This window comes from Lissotriton vulgaris, chromosome 7, assembly GCF_964263255.1.
Source record: "Lissotriton vulgaris chromosome 7, aLisVul1.2, whole genome shotgun sequence".
NCBI classification, from domain to species: domain Eukaryota; kingdom Metazoa; phylum Chordata; class Amphibia; order Caudata; family Salamandridae; genus Lissotriton; species Lissotriton vulgaris.
This window is the reverse complement of record NC_141695.1, coordinates 505,411,369-505,429,353: the sequence shown is the minus strand read 5'-3', so window position 1 is coordinate 505,429,353 and position 17,985 is coordinate 505,411,369. Positions and strand designations below refer to the sequence as shown.

Genomic DNA, 17,985 nt, shown 5'->3' with positions numbered 1-17,985 from the left:
GCGCAGGTCGGGAGGGAGGGAGTTCCAGGTCTTGGCGGCCAGGTAGGAGAAGGACCTTCCTCCTGTGGTCGCTCTTCGGATGCGGGGGACGGCGGCGAGGGCGTGGTTGGCTGATCGGAGGTGGCGTTTGGGAGCGTAGAAGTTGATCCGGCTGTTGAGGTATCTCGGGCCTTGGTCGTGTAGGGCTTTGTGTGCGTGGGTGAGGAGGCGGAAGGTGATTCTTTTGTTGACGGGGAGCCAGTGAAGGTCTCTCAGATGTCCGGTGATGTGGCTGGTTCGTGGGATGTCGAGGATGAGTCTGGCTGAGGCGTTCTGGATCCGCTGGAGTCTCTTCTGGAGCTTGGCGGTGGTTCCGGCGTAGAGGGCGTTGCCGTAGTCCAGTCGGCTGGTGACGAGGGCCTGGGTGACGGTCTTCCTGGTCTCGGTGGGGATCCACCGGAAGATCTTCCGTAGCATGCGTAGGATGTTGAAGCACGCCGAGGAGACGTTGTTGACTTGCCTGGTCATGGAGAGGGAGGAGTCCAGGATGAAGCCCAGGTTGCGTGCATGGTCTGTCGGTTTGGGTGCGGTGCCCAGGGCGGGAGGCCACCAGGAGTCGTCCCAGGCGGAGGGGGAAGAGCCCAGGATGAGGACCTCCGTCTTGTCAGAGTTCAGTTTCAGGCGGCTGGTCGTCATCCACTCGGCTACCTCTTTCATTACCGACCGGTAATTGGCGACCTACATCAGGCCCTTAGTCAGGGATTTAGTTTTTGAAGACTAAAGCAATTCCATATTGCTGCCATTCATTTTTGCATGGTTTTAAAGGTTTGTCTAAATGTGCCTATTGTTAGGCCAACTGACCACCGCCTCTGACTATACTTGACAGAGGGGAGATATACCCAATACGAAGAAGTTGTTTGCATCAGTGGCGCTCAACCACTGTTACCACTGTTTGGTCTCGCAGAGAGGAGATACCCCAGTTTTGAGATTTATTTGACAATCCATTATGGTCTTGTAGGGCCTGTGGGACAGTAATCAGGTTCATCGCATCATAGGTATCTAGCAGCCCATGTGGATCTAGCCTCATAGGTGCTGCTGATGAGCTCAGCTCGTCACGGCCGTTGGAACGTTCGCACGCGGTGCTGAATGTTCCAAAAACGGGTGCGGCCCTGACGAACTGAGCTCGTCCACCACGGCGCCCCCCCCCCCCCGCGCAGAGAAGTGGTAAAGGAAGAAATCCTGCCTCCATGTTTGGCCAATGTTTTTTCTTCAGTCACATCCTGGGACAAGGAATCATGCTGGTAACTGATGGCGGTCTAAGGCTGTCAGGATTGGATTGGATAGGCGAGTGTGACCCAAGAGAAGAGTTCCATGCAGATAAAAAGTGTATGTTTGTTCGGGGAAGTGTGTGAAAACCTTGGGAAAGAGTAGAAGGTGCATTTATCCAATAGTTGGGAGTCCGTTGTTGAGAAACAACCTGGTGTAAGTCTATTGTTCAGTATATGGGTTTTTTAATCGAGAAACAATGGACTTTTGTGTTCCTGTGCATGGTGTTTTTGGGGTCATCACTCAAGAAGGAAGGTAATTGTAATCGAAACGTGCTTCTAGTCCTATGGAGAGTGCTCTGCTCCCTACACCACCATGCCGGTTCCTGTTGAACTCCTTCCCTGGTGCACTGCAGATACACTACTCCCACTGGTCCCAGCAGGCATAACACCCGTGCCGTTCGGTTTCGAGAATCCCACTGGAGACCAATAGAAGCCGGGGCTCACCGCGTTACACGCCAGGACTTTCTTCTTTGGCACGTGGTTTATAGCACTGCCCTGGAGAAGAGTTTATATTGTCATAACTGGGGAGCGCGCTACAAATATTCCTCTTGCTTGAAATGATATCACAAACAAATATTTTTCTCCATGAATAGCAAATTACCTCAAATTAAACATTCTTTGGGCGGCCGTGGATGCACCCGGTGCAGCAGACGTGTGACTGAATTACTGTCCTCGGTGTAGAAAGCATTTCATATTTATTGCATATTTATTTCACATTTGATGCAATGTTTTCAGGATCTTTGCACGCTGTGTATGTTTCATGATATAATATACATCTGAGGATAACCAGGCAAAGCTGATTTAATTTGCAGCAGTCTACATTTTTTTCTGACAGTGAGATGTGTGTGCATAATTCAATGCTTAGCTCCCACGCCAGGCAGGAAGGGGAATATACCTACGAAGACAGATCACGCCTATGCATAGCATGAACATGTACAGAATCGGTGGAGAGATCGCATGGTAAACACCTGACCTAGGTTGAATTCTACATAATAGACGAGCAAAATAAAAAAAATAAAAAAACATTCATACATTTGGTATTTGGGGTCAAGTGCTTTCAGTCAAGCAGTTTCATATGTCTCTGTTTTTTGCTAAAAAACACGTTTTTGTGGATGTTAACAAGCGACTTTAGCTGAAATGTGAACTCAAATAAGGAGTTTTCAACACCAGAGTCACCATATTTATGAACTCTCTGCTCATCTCTGCTAAATCTAAATTAACATGTACACTCAGAAAGAACAAACGCAATGAGTGTCTCATTATGAGTGCCGATGGATTTCTGGCATCAGCACTACATGTGGAAATACCGATATTGAAGTGGGAGGAATTTCCAAGCATAGGGAATAAATGTAAAGTCAGTGGCGTATGAAGGGAGGGTACGTGGGTGCGTTTCACCCCAGGTGTCATCACTGAGGGGGGTTACAAAATGGCAAAAATATGGGGCATATTATCAAGGGGGGTGATAGGAAATTATCGCCGCTTTAGCGGCCGTTTTGAGCCGCTAAGGGGCGATAATTGTATCGCCCTATTAGCAAGCTGTCGCAAACAGCAGTTAGCGACAGTTTGTAGGCGATAACGAGCGGTTTGGGGCCCGCTTTGCATGTTAGTGATATTTATCACTAATGACATGCAAAGTGGGCGTACCCAACCTGTTAGCAACTGAAAGCAGTCACTAACATCGCTATCGCCTATTATCAACGCAAGCGTAGCGATGGAAATATTTGCGCTAAGCGTGATATCTCTAAAAACTAACGCCTGCTCAGACCAGTTCTTAGCCATTATATCCAATGGGAGGTGGATATAATGGCTAAGACCCTGTTAGCGATAATGCGTGAATATCGCTGTATTCTCAGCGATATTCCCGGATTTTGGCACTATCACCGGGAATTTTATTGCTTTTGAGATAAACGTTGCTAATAGCACGTTATCTCAGCGATAAAATCCCGTGATGCGCGGCGATAAAAAAATTGCCGCTAAGCCTACTTAGCGATAAATATTGCTATTTGTTGATAATCTGCCCCTATGCGTTTTAAGCACATATTTTTGCCATTTTGTCAAGCCGGGAATGACATGAAATTTTCCGCACTGGGTACCACCTGACCCTGCTACGCCACTGTGTGGAGTCTGAGTTGTGGCGGGTGTAATGAGGCATAGTATGCAGTTTTGAACCTTGCACCTTGGGCACCATGCTATACAAATTCCACTGGCGGCTTCTTGTGCCTCTGATGCACTTTGGTATTAGAAAAGGAGCCACAGACATGTTTGCTGCCCATTCTGTAATACAGATTGTGCCAGTGCTAAATATGAGCTAGTGCAATCTCATGGAGGGGCACACCCTCATTTGCATCAAAGCCAAATTACAGACTATTACACGCTCACAAATGTCACTAGGAGGGATGCTGACTATGTGCCACATAAAGGTTGTGCACAGTCTGTGTACTCCCAGAGAGTGCCACGTGGAAAAGGGGAAGGGGTCTCAGGGACCAGACACCAATCCTGCTGCAGTCAAGAACAGACAGTCGCTGCCTCTGCCTGCGCGGTGTGATCTCTGCCCCCGTTTCAAAGACAGGTCCAGTAGCTGATTCTGGGGTGAAGATTGTTCAATGGCTTCAAACAAAAGTCCGCTTGTCACTAATGTGCTGTTCCCAGTGCAGACACAGGTTTGTATCTGCACTGAGAACAGCATATTTGTTGTGTTATGGTGCACTTTTCGCTCTGACCCTGGCACGCACACTTAGGGATGCATCGTGGTACAGAGTGGGACAATGTGCTGTATCGGTAAAACTGCCCCAAATTACTGCATGCTGTGCCTCTTTTCAGACTCTTTCAGCACACACATTTTGACAGGTTTCTCCTTGTGAATTTTTTAGGGGAAAACAACTCAGGAGTCCAGTAAATCAGTGCTAATAGCAATCCTAATTCGGGTGAAACTTTTGGGAAATTACATGGTGAATCTGCTACCGGATCGTCACTTTTTAGACGTTCTGTCGGGGCAATGCCCTGCACCATATTAACAAAGCGGTTTTAAACTACTTTGCATGGCTTGATGTGGCTTTGCAAATATGGCACCCTTTCACTCAGGCATTTGCATGACAGGGGCATGAGCGTTGCTGTGGGTGTTCCATCCAGCACCCATTGCTCTATGAGGTTCTTCCCCAGATTTACAAGGATGTGTAAATCTGAGGCAGTGCCAAAAACTAATGCCATGCAAAAGCAGGTGTTAGATTGGCACAATGAGGAGAAATACTTTCATTTCTCCTCGTTTCTGCTTTTTCTATGTGTGCTGCAGAATAGAAAGAGCAAAACGCCATAAATTGTTTTTGTGCAGGAAGGTGTTATTTGCTACCCAAACAAAAACATTAAAAATTGCTATTTGCTACTTCTTTGTGCGCTGCAGAATGCAGCACAAATAGAAGTAACAAATCGCCATTATTGATTGTATATGTGCAGGAAGGAAAACCTTACTGCACATAAGCAATCATCCCTGCAACGCAGGCCCCCTTGCACTATGACACAAGGCAGCTATTTTCAGCGCCAGCACAAGGGAAAATACAGTCGTGCATTGTATTCTTATAAATACAGCACATCCCTGTGTTCTTGAAATGACGCAGCACAGCACTGCAAAATTTACCACAGCATTGCACTGCGCCATTTCCTGGAACATATGACCCTTTGTTTTTACCCCCAAGTCAGGATTATCTTTGAACTATTATTTAGTGTAATGTAGCTAGCAGCATTATATCCAAATAAAATATGACGATTGGTGAGATGTTTCCTATACATATGTTCTTTAAAGGGTGTCATAATCACATTATTATACCCACATTTAAGAAATAAGTCATTCGTTACTGGATCAATTAAGGCTGGAGTTAGGAAAGCCATCAGGCATTTGAAAAGCACATTTTATTTTCTCTGGTGAACTATCCAATTATATTTGCCCTCATTTCATCCTCCTGGGAAAGATGAAAGGTCGAGGCTGCCCAGCTGGGATTCACGCCTGGAAAGCCCAGCGCGCCAGGCTTACCAGGAAATCGTGTTGTGTATGTATTCCAACGATAAGTTCAACGCCATAATGCTACTGTCTAATGTCAAACCTGGGGTTCATTTCTCTTTTGCAGTGGCTCGGCGGTCCTCAGACGTACCGGTGAGCATGGACAAAGCTCAACACGCTAACGTGCTAGGTAGGCTCCGGAAGTTGGCCTGTTGTATTAAGTGTCCCCGTGGCTGGGCGTCTCGCTTCTGTGCTCTCTCTATCCGTGCTGTGCGTCTCCTGTCGCTATGTGTCTTCATCAGCTGGACCTGGGACGAGAGGGCTGACATCAGCAGGTCTGGAATGCACTGGTCCATGAAGCCCTAATTGTTTTTATAAGTGATAAATCGCCTAGCTCCTCCCTGGCGATAAAACCTTTAGGGTCTCCCCCGCAAATAAATAAGGCATTGTGTCAGTGGGTAGTATTCAGTCAGGGAAGTAGTGGTCAGAGAGAAAAAACGTTTCTTAAACCAGTAGAAACAGTTATGTGGTTTTTGTCGGGATTTTAGACCCATTTTGGTTAAACAGTTGGGGTATCAGAGTGCTGTATGTGTCCTACTGGGTTTCCCTCTCACTCACTGGGCATTTTTTCCAGTCCTGGGTTTTGGCATGAAAGCCTAATGCATTATTGGTAAGGCAGTTTTGGTTTTGCATCCAATGGTCTAACACACCTGCTAGCATTTCTTTGAAGGTGAAAAGCCCAGGTATGCAAATGGTGCCCGTAATGACATGGAGGCTAGAAACACTAGGCTTTTATGTTCATAGGCATGGGTCCCTCAAGCATTTCCTTTTCAGGAAAAATATCTCCTCTATTCCATTCTATTCTGTTGGACTTGTAGAGTGCCTGGCTACCCAGGGGCTTACCATTGCTAAAAAAAACAACATGACACCAACTGAATCTGCATCAGGGCTGGGAGAAGGCTAGTTCACCAACAGCCAGGCTTTCAGTGCATTTCTGAAAGATAGTTCTAGGTCCATTAGACATAGTCTGATCGGTAAGGAATTCCATGGTTTGCGAGCCAGTTGAGCACATGAACGGCTCCCCATCTTGATCTGATAGTTTTAGGTGCTGTCAGATGATGAGCATTGGATGATCTGAATGGCTTACCAGGAATGTTGGGTGTGGTCAAAGGTTGTAACAGCTGGGGGACTTTGTTGTGGAGGGCTTTGTGCACAATCCCTAGTGCCTTGACCTGCACCCACTGCTCCACAAGGAGCCAGTGAAGTTCAGCCTGTGCCCTTTTTTCAGACTATTGCCTCGGGGTGTTCAGGAGGAAGTGGGTGCTGCATTTAGAATTGCTTGAAACCTTTCAAACACATAAGGATGAGATCCGAAATGCAGAGAGTTCACTTAGGCTAGGTGTGACTTTATCAGGGCCTGTATGATGAGGCTTCTTAAGGGAAGGCGAGAAGATCTAACACCTTCCTAAGCATTCTAAGAATGCCCTAGCAGCTTGCTGCACGATTTTTGGGTTGCCAGTCCATAGTGAGTTTATTATCAAGCCAGACACCAGGACTCTCAGTCTTAGATTGGCAGCTTTACAGCTGTTCCCCGGATACAAATGTGTAACATCTGTAAACATCTGCTGATAGAGTAACTGCAAAGGATGGGGGAACAGTTTGACACACATGCAAAGTCTACTTCCTGAGACCTGGCAGAAAATTCACTAAATGCCTTAATTTTATTTTTTATTAATCTATTTCTTTTTAACCACAGGGAATATATTTTCCTGATGTAAACTTTTTTCCCTTGCACCCTATATGTGAGGTTTGAGCACATTCCCTCTCTCTAAACATCGAGCACCTGCACTAGTTTTAAGAATCCAATAAAGTTAAATAAAATGATCCACATTTCTTTTGCATTACAAACCCAAACTACCTCTTTCATCCATTTTCTAACCATTACTTAAGAGTTACTGATGCAAAAAGTCCACCACGTTGGCATACTTTTATATCGGAGTAAATGGATCTCCAACGAAAAATCTCGAATCTGTGACTCAGAGTGTCCTATTTTAAGACACTTACATTTTTTATACCTGCACTGGTGTAAAATCATTTGGGATTCCGGTTAACATATGTGTGTAGCATGAGTGAGCAGGGAATTGATGATTTTTGTGTGGTCTGCTTCAGTTTTCAGGGATCTCACCGCATAACCAGACACTCATCCTCCTAGGAATGTGGATGCAGTCCTAATGCACTCACACTCTGGGTATCTTCCTAAAAATCTATCAACTTAAGTCGAAAATTACAAGCTTCCCAATATTTGGGCAGGTAATGGACCATCTGGTAAAAGCTGTTACCACACTGTGTGATATCTACCTAGTGTGGTATTACCTCCACATATTGAATATTGCACCTTATACTGGGGTACGATATGGAATACTGAGATTTTTCCAGCACACATTCTACCAGGGTAAACCTGGTGAAATGTGTGAGGATAAAATGCAGTATAACACAAGTCGTACTCCAGATTCGGGTGCAAACACCACTTTGGCCCCGAATTGATGTCACAACGACCTGTGGAAAGATAGACTACGTTGGAATGTTCCATGTAACTTGATACCTTAACCATGTTTCTGTGCAAACAAAACCTACTGCAAGCCAAAATAAGGTACACCAATGTACCTTGTATCACCTTGATTGCTGGTCTAACCACCTTTTAATCGCGATCTCACCCCGAAAAGTCTCTCTTTAGTCCATGCTTGTGCGACGTGATTGGGCAAGCACCACGTCTCGCAGGCAGCATCAGGTAAAATAAATATTTTTTGTTTTAAGTGTGCTGTTGAGCTTTGCACGCAGGTTTTTGACAGTCTGTGCTTTCTCTAATTATGGCCTGTCTTGTTCGCAGTTTACACGCCCATGTACCTGTCTCTGTGGACTAACTGCTCTGTGGAACTGCTTTTGCTATGTAATTCTGTATTGTAAATGAAAGTGTATTCGTGAGGTATGTCGCTGATGGTGTTTTGTCAACAGTTCAGTGACAAGCTACAGGCCTGAAGCCTGTTGCTCATGAACGTCCTCAGTCTGTCTTGTTTCTGATATTTTCACCTGTCCAATTTTCAAAAGTACCTTTACCGTGCATTTTTAAAACATGTAACTCAGCTATGTCTTCTATCTTGTAATTCACTAGTTCGTTCAATTAAAAAGTAGCTCTCTCTGTCACATTTGTCAGATACCTGTTTAGGGGGTGGTGGGTGAAATCACCAGGCCAAGTCGAATAGATGTTTCCATAATTGCTGATGATTAATAAACCAACGTCATGTGCGTGATTTTTTTAAAAGATAATTATAGTATGAGACTGCTGCATTCCTTTTAAAACCCCAGATAAATTACATATACATGTTTACCTTACTGCTTTAGTTGATATTGTAGTCATGATTTATATGCTGCAAATATTCAGAAAGCCTTTCTTCCTGCATCAAAAATTTAGGAGTGAAAACAACACAAATTGTAATGCATCAAAACTGCATAGTGAATTTAAATGCTCTTCACAGACCAAGCACATGAAAGCATTCCTGGAGATGCGCTCTGTACATACATAATGCAGGGAAAATGGCAGGTTCAGCCCTCTGTTCGAATTGCATTTATTATTCTTTAACAGGTTCTATAGCAGAGAGGGATGAGAGCGCTTTAAATAATAACAGCAAATGGATGGTCATATATCACACGCGTTTACAGTCTTAGAGTCGATAGATTTCATAGGCGTACTTCGAGGCACATACTATCTTGTGCAGACCTGAAGAAGGGTATGTTTAGGAGATGCCACTGTGGGGTAAATGAGTGAATCTCCAACCATTAAAGGCATTCTCTATGGCAGATCAGTGTGCGATGGCTCCTTCAGAGGTTTCTCTCAATTGTTGTGCTCTTTAGCCAAACACAGGTTACTACCATGATAACAAAGGGAAAAATATAGACAAACTTGATCATCGACGAACGACAAGCACCCAAAAGCCTGCCTTATGCTCTGTTCCTCTTAGAGCATCACATGACAAATTCACAATATTATATTGAAACTTCTCTTCCATTCAATAGTTTAGATCCACTCACTCATAAAATTATCCTAAGCAAAATAGAACAGCCTTTTATTGAGGCAAAATGGCCTCTCACTGCGCAGCTAACTCAGCCTGTTGGTGTAAGGTGCCTCTGTGCTCTAATGTTCAATCGAGGCGCTAAATAATCTGACTCTGGTCTCTCGAAGCTTTATCTTTTTAATGGCATTCAACCGAATTAAAGTATTTGAATGACTGGCTGACTAATGTGATAAATTATCTCACCAGTCTGCCGGAATAGCTCATAATTGTGAAAGAAAATACAATACCACAATGCACCAATCTCCTACACTAGAGGGAACTCATAGCCATGATATTCTTTATGATTCAAGGAACTTATCTGTCCTCACTTCTGTTTTCACCACCATAGCTGCAAAGTGAAGCCAACCCATTCAACAACTAGCACCACCTGGAACCCGGTGTAAAAGTGAGAAAGTTAAAAAATATTACCCTAATTAGGTCTTCTACAATAATGGCAAAAAATATATAATCTGGCAATTCTTGAACATTCGTCCTTTCCCCATTTGCATTTAATAAGTGTCTCTGTCACAGCACACACTATAGATAAACAAAAATGTTCACCTATAATAACAGAGGTGTGGCGCAGCGGCCAGGATGCCTGACTCTGGACCATAGGGTTCATGGTTCCCCGGCTCTGGTGGTAAATTAGCCCAGCACCATGTGACTCTGGGAAATAGCTTGCTTAATCTTCCCAATGGCCCCCAGCGCCGAGACACCTCCGTCGGAGGTAGCTGTGCGCTTTACAAATGCTGGCATTTACATTTAAACAAGTTTTCACCGGCAATCTGCCTGTGATGAGATTGCTAATCATACAGAACACTGCTACATAATCCGCATATGTTCCAACAAAACACAGAGCAGCTGAAGAGCCCTTTCTCTATGAAATGCCTTAGACCTTGTTTTCCATACAATTTTACCACATTTCACCGCATGGGAAAGCGACTGTCATTTGGACCCTACTGATAAATGAATGTGCCTTTTCCACCAGGACACTACGGCAAGGATATGTATCGAGGCGGAGGACCCGATCTGCATAACTTCATCTCTTCTGGATTTGTCACACTGGGAAGAGGACAACTGAAGGGTACAGTGCACAACATTTCCTTCTCCTAAGTGTGGTTGCTGTCTAAACTGATCTGGTGTGTGTGAGGTTTCTCGCGAGTGTTCTTGGAAGCTTGGCTCAGGCGCTGAGATCGGAATGCAGCCGGTGACAGTGTGATGTGATATTGTTCGACAGAAAGCCTGCTGCCGATCGAAAAGTGTTACTGACCACCAGTGTGGCATGGCCACTGACTTGGCAAGCAAATAAAACAAACATGATGCGGTCTGCTTGACAATGCTAATGCTGTGTTTTACGTGCTGTATAGCCTTTGTGCAGACTCATAATTCCATGAACTGATTGAAGTTTCGAATGTTTTATGGCAAGCCTTTATTGCTGCTTCACAGATGGTTATCAAATAGAGACAAAACGGGTCGCTGCTCATGAAACGGATAGAGGTTTATAGGGGGGAGAGAGAAGGAATTGTGTGGTTTCACTGGCAGGCGGACTGAGAAGCAAACAGTCAGGTATATTGATGTGATAGATACATATTAACAAGTATACGAAAGAGGCAGAGCCATAGAGATGGGCACTGTTGGACTTGGCCCTTTTTCCCTGAAATTTTTTCCGCTTTTGTGGGAATCAACATGTCATGTGAATATTTTTCAAATGCAAATGTTTAATGCTGTGCAATGGTATAGTCACCTATATCTCCCCTATGGTAGAGGAATGTATAGGCCATGTGGTACGAGATGCAGTGATACATGCTGCGCAATGGCGTGCGCAGAGTCATTTTCAGCATCGTAGAAATGCACCTTTGTAATATGTCACTTTTAAAATGGGCGCCATTTCTGTCTGCCTGACTGAGGTGGGTTAGCGGTCTAGTATTTGAAGTGACAAGGTGCTCTATACTCTCCACAGTGACAGTTGAGGCTGGAACTACCAGGGACCTTCTAGAAGCTTCCAGACTTTCTTGTATATGTAGCGCAGTAGAGATGCCATGTGCTCAGACTGAAGGTGGATAGGATTGAGAAGGGACACTCTGCTAGGAGGTGCCGCCGCATGGGCCTGTGTACTGGCCCCTGAGCCCATCTGTACCCCTCCACTGTCCACAGGGCCAGTGAGAGCCTGCTGATGGAGTTCAGGCTGCTGACCCAGGAGGAGTGCAACGTCAGTGGCGTCACTAGGGCTGGTGTCACCCGGTGCGGGTAACTCATGGTGTCACCCCCTCACAACTTACCGGATGGACCATCTCACCCTCTGCCTGCACCATGTCCCCTCTGCCTGCACCATCTCCCCTCCACCTGCACCATCTCACCCCCTGCCTGCACCATCTCACCCTCTGCCTGCTTCCAATTGAAACACGTCAGTCTTTTGAATAAACTTTTGAATAAACTACTACGGCAACTATATCTCACAATGCAAGCTTTCCTCTGTGTGTGACCACGATGCTCTCGCTCTATCTATCCCTCTCCTCTCTCTCTCTTTTTATCCTTCTCCTCTCTCTCTCACACGCTCTCTATCCGTCTTCTGTCTTTATCCCTGCCCCTCGCTCTCTCCCTCTCTTTATCGCTCTTTCTTTATTCCTCTCCTCTCTCTTTATCCTTCTCCTCTTTTTATTCCTCTTCCCTCTCGCACACTCTCTCTCGCTATCCCTCGCCTCTCTATCCTTTTATCCCTCTCCTCTCTCACGCGCTCACTCTCTAGACCTCTGCTCTGTCTTTATTCCCCTCTGCCCTCGCATGATCTCTCTCTTTCCCTCTCCTCTCTATCCTTTCATCCCTCTCCAATCCTTTTATCCCTCTCCTGTCTCTTTTTATCCCTCTCCTCTGTCTCTTTTTATCCCTCTCCTCTCTCTCAAGCGCTCGCTCTCTATCCCTCTCCTGTCATTATCCCTCTCTCGCATGCTCACTCTCTCTATCCCTCTCCTCTCTATCCTTTTATCCCTCTCCTGTCTCTTTTTATCCCTCTCCCCCTCTCGCACGCTCTCTCTCTATCCCTCTCCTCTCTATCCTTTTATGCCTCTCCTCTCTATCCTTTTATCCCTCTCCTGTCTCTTTTTATCCCTCTCCCCCTCTCGCACGCTCTCTCTCTATCCCTCTCCTCTCTATCCTTTTATGCCTCTCCTCTCTATCCTTTTATCCCTCTCCTGTCTCTTTTTATCCCTCTCCCCCTCTCGCACACTCTCTCTCTATCCCTCTCCTCTCTATCCTTTTATCCTCCTCCTCTCGCTGTCTAGTTTTATCCCTCTCCTCTCTCACACTCACTCTCTAGCCCTCTCCTGTCTTTATCCATCCCCCCTCTTGCACACTCTCTCTATCCTTTTATCCCTCTCCTGTCTTTTTTTATCCCTCTCCTGTCTCTGCCTCTTTTTATCCCTCTCCTCTCTCATGCGCTCTCTCTAGCCCTCTCATCTCTCTCTCACCAGGTTGCACTGTTTGTTTTGATCTGAAAACGTTAATTTTGATTCATTTTACAAATTGCAAATACAGATGAAGCGCCATTTTCACACAGTTGTGAAAAATGTCACCTTGCCTTTAAATATCCGTTATGAAAAATGAAAATGTTTTGGCAAACAGGGCTACGCACCTGCTCTTACTCAGCCTTAGCTTGCGCAGGGTAAGTTCAACTGTTCCAAAAATCCCAGCAACCCTCTGTACTCCCCGCTTCTCTTGGGCCTACCTTCCTTCCACAGAGGCACCTGCTCCGGTCTGTTTTTTACTGGTCACGACCGCACTTTTAATTGTTGTGCATGACTGACATTAGTGGTCCTGCTGCTCTTTGATTCTCTGAGGGTGTTGTCTTGACTTTACTCCATTTTTTTAAGGCTTGAGTCTGCATACCAAGACCGAAAAGGGGCCCATTAGTACTGCAGAGACCGGTCCAGCTGCGATGAGCAGCAGCCTCACTCTGCCTGTACTCCCGTCAGACACAGGCTCCAGCACCATCCCTCTACCGGCCCTCCGGGTCGGCAAACATTATTTACTGGCAGGGGACAGAACATAGATGATATAATTTGAGCCCCACTGTAACAGACTGAAGGTGCGCTCTGACTAGTGCTGCCTGTGCCAGCCAACTGAGCACATGATTCCGGTGCACCTGCCGCCCGCTGCCCGCAAACCAGTGCGCTCTGCAGCCAGCCAAGCCTCTACCTCTCAGTTGGAACGGACCCCCCCAGTGGGTACTACTGACGATGTGCAGTTGTTCTCGTCTCTGCACTCACTCAATTCAGTGCCAGCTTGTGTGTACGCCACGCCGCGCGCATCCGCATCGCACCACCAGTGACGATCATTCACATACATGATCTCTGGTCAGGTGAGGTGCGGTGCACAGTGCGTGGCGCGGGGTGGTGTGCGCTTCAACAGCTAGTGGCCAGGCTAACTAACTAGATTGGTGTCACCCCCAGATGGGGTGACACCCGGTGCGGTCCGCACCCCCCGCACCCCCCTAGTGACGCCACTGTGCCACGTTACAGGGGATGCTGGTTCCAAGGAGCTGCTGTCCTGTACTGATGAGCACCCACTGACCGCTGACCTGGACTAGCCATGCCTGCCTGCTCTCCTGCCCTAGGGCCTTGTGAGTGCTACACCTGGGCCCTGACTTCTCCCTAGCACCTGGAAAAGGAGAGCGCTTTGACTGACTGCCAAGGAGCACCTTTGGCTGCGCCCAGAAGGAGGTGAGGAGCGAGACCTGTTGTCCCTGAGTCTGCTGGTGGGACCTAGCGCCTCGTGAGCAGTCCATGTGGACTGCCTGTACCCTCCCCCTGCCTGCACTCTAGCGCTGTACTGCCCAAGCACTATATGCAGATGGCCAGAGAGAAGAGAAGAGCGTGGGCCCTATGTCCTTAGGTGGAACCCTTAATCTGTGGCAGCTACCTAGCACATCGTGAGCGCTATATTCACATTGCTGGTGAGGAGCGCTACCTGTCATCCCTGAAGCCCCTGGTGGGACTGAGCACATTGTAAGCGCTATATTCAGGGTGCCAGGGGAAGAGGAGCTGAGGTTTGCAGCGCTGTGCTGTCAAAGCTCTATATTTCAATTCCCCTGCATGTGTGCTGCATTGTGGTGCTGCCAGAGTGCCTTATTCGCATTGACTTTGCTCTGCTTGCTGCCAAGGCGCTACAACTGTGCCCAGGAGAAGAGGAGTAGATGTCTGCAGCGCCGGGATTCTAAAGCGCTACAAGGGAATCCCGGCGTGTGGGATTCCCCCCTGCCTGCTTGGTTGATAGCGGGCAGCTTCAACATTGTGGGGCACTCTTAATTGCAGAGTTCAGAAGAGGGGCTCCCTCCTAGCGCATTAGCACCAATAAACTAACCGGCGACGTTGGGGACAAAGTCTATTTGAGGAGTCCCAGGGCGGTAGTGCTATATGCATGGGACACTGACACTGATGATGCAGCCTTGTGGCCCCAGGTTTAGGTACAAAGTGATCCCTGCTGGTGGTTGTATGCCTGATGTTTTAGGCCTTATGGGTTACTATGCAGGATGTGCATTAACGTAGGGAGGGGAGTTATGCCCCACGCTCATGCTCAGGATTTGTGCCTCACATGACTGCCTGATACCAGGCTGTGGTAATCACGGTTTCCGCTGGATCTAGTGTGTCTAGGCCTCATGTGTTTAGATCCAGGGTGTCATATGCTGATAGACTGCCAATGTGCTTATGCCGATGGTATAGGCCCCCATGTTACATGTGTTCATGCTACTAGTTTAGGCCCCAAGTTGGAGGTGCTTATGCTAAGAAAGGTTTCTAGGCCCAGTGTTATGCCATGCACCATGTGTTGATGCTTCCCCTAAGGTGCAAACTGAAGAGTTCAAGCCTAATGGCTTATGCCAACTGAGAATGCTTTATGTTTTTCTATTCCAGCACTGCAACTGATGGACTTATCTTTTTCCTTCATCCATTATCCTTTCCCAATGGTTCTGGCAGCGGCCCGATTGGCCCTGCCCTGTAAATAATCCCCATTGTAAATATTGCCCTGGCGCCAGTTGGCGCAGTAGAGTGATAAATGTGATTACCTGTGTAGGTTTGAAACAATACAAAAATTATTCTTTTTCACCAAAACTGGTGTTGTGTCTCTTTTTGTGGTGTGCCTTGTGTGTTGTCTGTGTGTACTGCGTGGATGCTTTACACATGTCCTCAGGAGTTTGGCCTGCCCGCTTTGCACCACACTACCCATTTCTAACAGGCACACAGATAAACAGAAACATTGATAGATGTACACACAGACTGATGGATGATAGAAAGGAATGGCCCGGCAGATCAATATACAGACCGATTGAGATAGATAGATAGATAGATAGATAGATAGATAGATAGATAGATAGATAGATAGATAGATAGATAGATAGATAGATAGATAGATAGATAGATAAAGATAGATAGATAGATAGATAGATAGATAGATAGATAGATAGATAGATAGATAGATAGATAGATAGAAAGATAGATAGAAAGATAGATATGAAATAAAGAGATGCACAGCAAGTTTATACATGAAAGCAGGGACCCTCACAGGCATACAAACACATATCCGTTGATTAATGAATGAAAGAGTTCTTAGGAAATGTGGTAAAATGTGATTAACATTCATAATGGAAGCAAACGTGGGCAGCGGGTACTTTTTTTCTATATGTTAGCATGTGTGAAATGGATAAAAAGCAAAGCTTCTCTGGTGCAATCTTGCAGTGGGCACACATTTGAGTCTAAAGTGAAGTCATGCTACGTGCTTTGATCGTCGATATTGTACGCACCCCAGAAAATTCAGCTGATAGTTGCCTGGTGATATTGTTTCGACCCTAAGGTCGCTAAGGATGCCTGGCCTCCACCTTGGGGGTGCCCAGGAGTGGACGCCTCACAGGGAAAGCCAGGATGAGTTCCACAGCGGTATTCGTACAAGCGCCTTGAGACCCTTGCGGGTGAGTAGTGCGCTATACAAGTATCAATTTATTTTACCCAAAATGTCTAGGCCAGCTTTTACTTCGTGCTTTAGTGCCTTTCTCCATTTTTCATTGGAGTTGGAGGTGTTCACCTATCTACACACTCAGTGCTCATTCTGTCTACATCACAAGAAGTGCTTGTTAGGATCAGACTCCCCAGATCACTAAAGGTCAAATTTTTCTAAAAACGTAACTGGATACAGAAAAATGTAGCCGCGCTGACATGAGTTCCACAGCAGTTGCTATACAATAGGACTGACGTATACTGTGCGCTTTCTTCCTGGTCAAGGGCAAGCGATAACAACGGTGAAGGTCAAGTGAGAGGAACATCTGAAACACTTAGAAGCCCAGCTTCCCAGTACATGATCTGAAAATCAATTGTTGGCTTGTGCATGCTCTGCGTGTATCAATAAAAGGCCTGTATACTTGCAAGCGGTAAGCATTGCCTCCGCCATTCTAGGTTTACATTTCTTGCTTTGTTTTCATTAAGGTGAAAGGAGAAAATAATGAGGTTGGGTGTACTTGTTATTTTGTTATTTGTATTGGTAAAGCAGTGTGAACATTCGTTTTCTGGTTCCAATGCATGCTAACTGAGCTTTCTGTGTGGGAGTCTGACCACGAAGGCCGCTCTCAGAAAGCATGGGTATCTTTCGAGGGAGACCGCTTTCCTTCTTGAAAGCCTGTCATTCATGGTAGTAAGCAGTGTTGTCCTCTGTAATATAGCAAATGATTGTGCATCTAGAATTCAGATGCCACCATATCTTGAAATAGCACAAGATGGCTGGTCCGAGCTGGAAGTCAGGTACCCTGCAGAGGGATGAGAGAGAGTACCCTGTGCCCAGTTTTCCCATTGACGCTTGCTGGGTAGGGACGATAATGAGAAATTTCAAACTCCTATGAGGTCTACTGTATCTCATGTATTCACGTACAGAGGCAGGTAAAGCATGAGCCCGCTTCTCATGCCCTTAAATATATTGGATGGGTAACACTTCTTGCGTATGTGTCACTGTATCATGCATGGATGTCCAGTTTTGGTCCGCAAGAGCTGAAGCAGCACCAGATTTTTGTGAAAGGTATTAACTATACCAATGATGCCCAGCAAGGTTCACTGCCTGTAAATTAGCCCCATGTGAACATCATGAAAATCTGGCAAGGATATAGTGCTTGTTGGCCAGTGTTGGACTCACTTGGTGTAGCCAATTACACTTGCCTATCACTGTGCTTGCTGAAAGACGGCCATCATTACATTTTCAGCCACCTGGACACATTCTTCCACTATTGAACCGCCCATAATGCAAAGCTTGGCAGTAAAAGCGCCACTCTTCACTGCAGGTGCATTCTACGGGGGAGAGGCTCATTCAACACGGGAGGTGTCCCATGCAAATGAGTACCATTTATTGCCATTAGTGTCAACAGCCGTAGGAGGAAAAACACAGATAATAAGAGTACAATATTGATGTTTTTTGGCAGATTTATTCAAGACCCATGGAGGGGCTGGTAGCGTTCAAGCGGAACCTTGCACACCTCAGAGAAGGCATTCAGAGGTCCACCATCAACTGGTGTTGAGGGACTACAACTAATTTAAACTCAGTGCTATATTAG

At 46.1% G+C, this 17,985-nt stretch overlaps 1 protein-coding gene across 2 annotated transcripts in view; it reads left to right on the top strand.

Annotated features, from left to right (window-relative positions):
* The window catches only part of SHISA6 (shisa family member 6), a 1,105,137-nt gene that overhangs the window by 319,889 nt on the left and 767,263 nt on the right, over positions 1-17,985 (top strand). For both annotated transcript variants that reach the window (XM_086928730.1, XM_086928729.1), the window contains exons 4-5: positions 5,426-5,488; positions 10,396-10,491. In XM_086928730.1, coding sequence (XP_086784856.1) covers positions 5,426-5,488; positions 10,396-10,491 — 159 coding nt within the window. The remainder of the gene's footprint in view (positions 1-5,425; positions 5,489-10,395; positions 10,492-17,985) is intronic.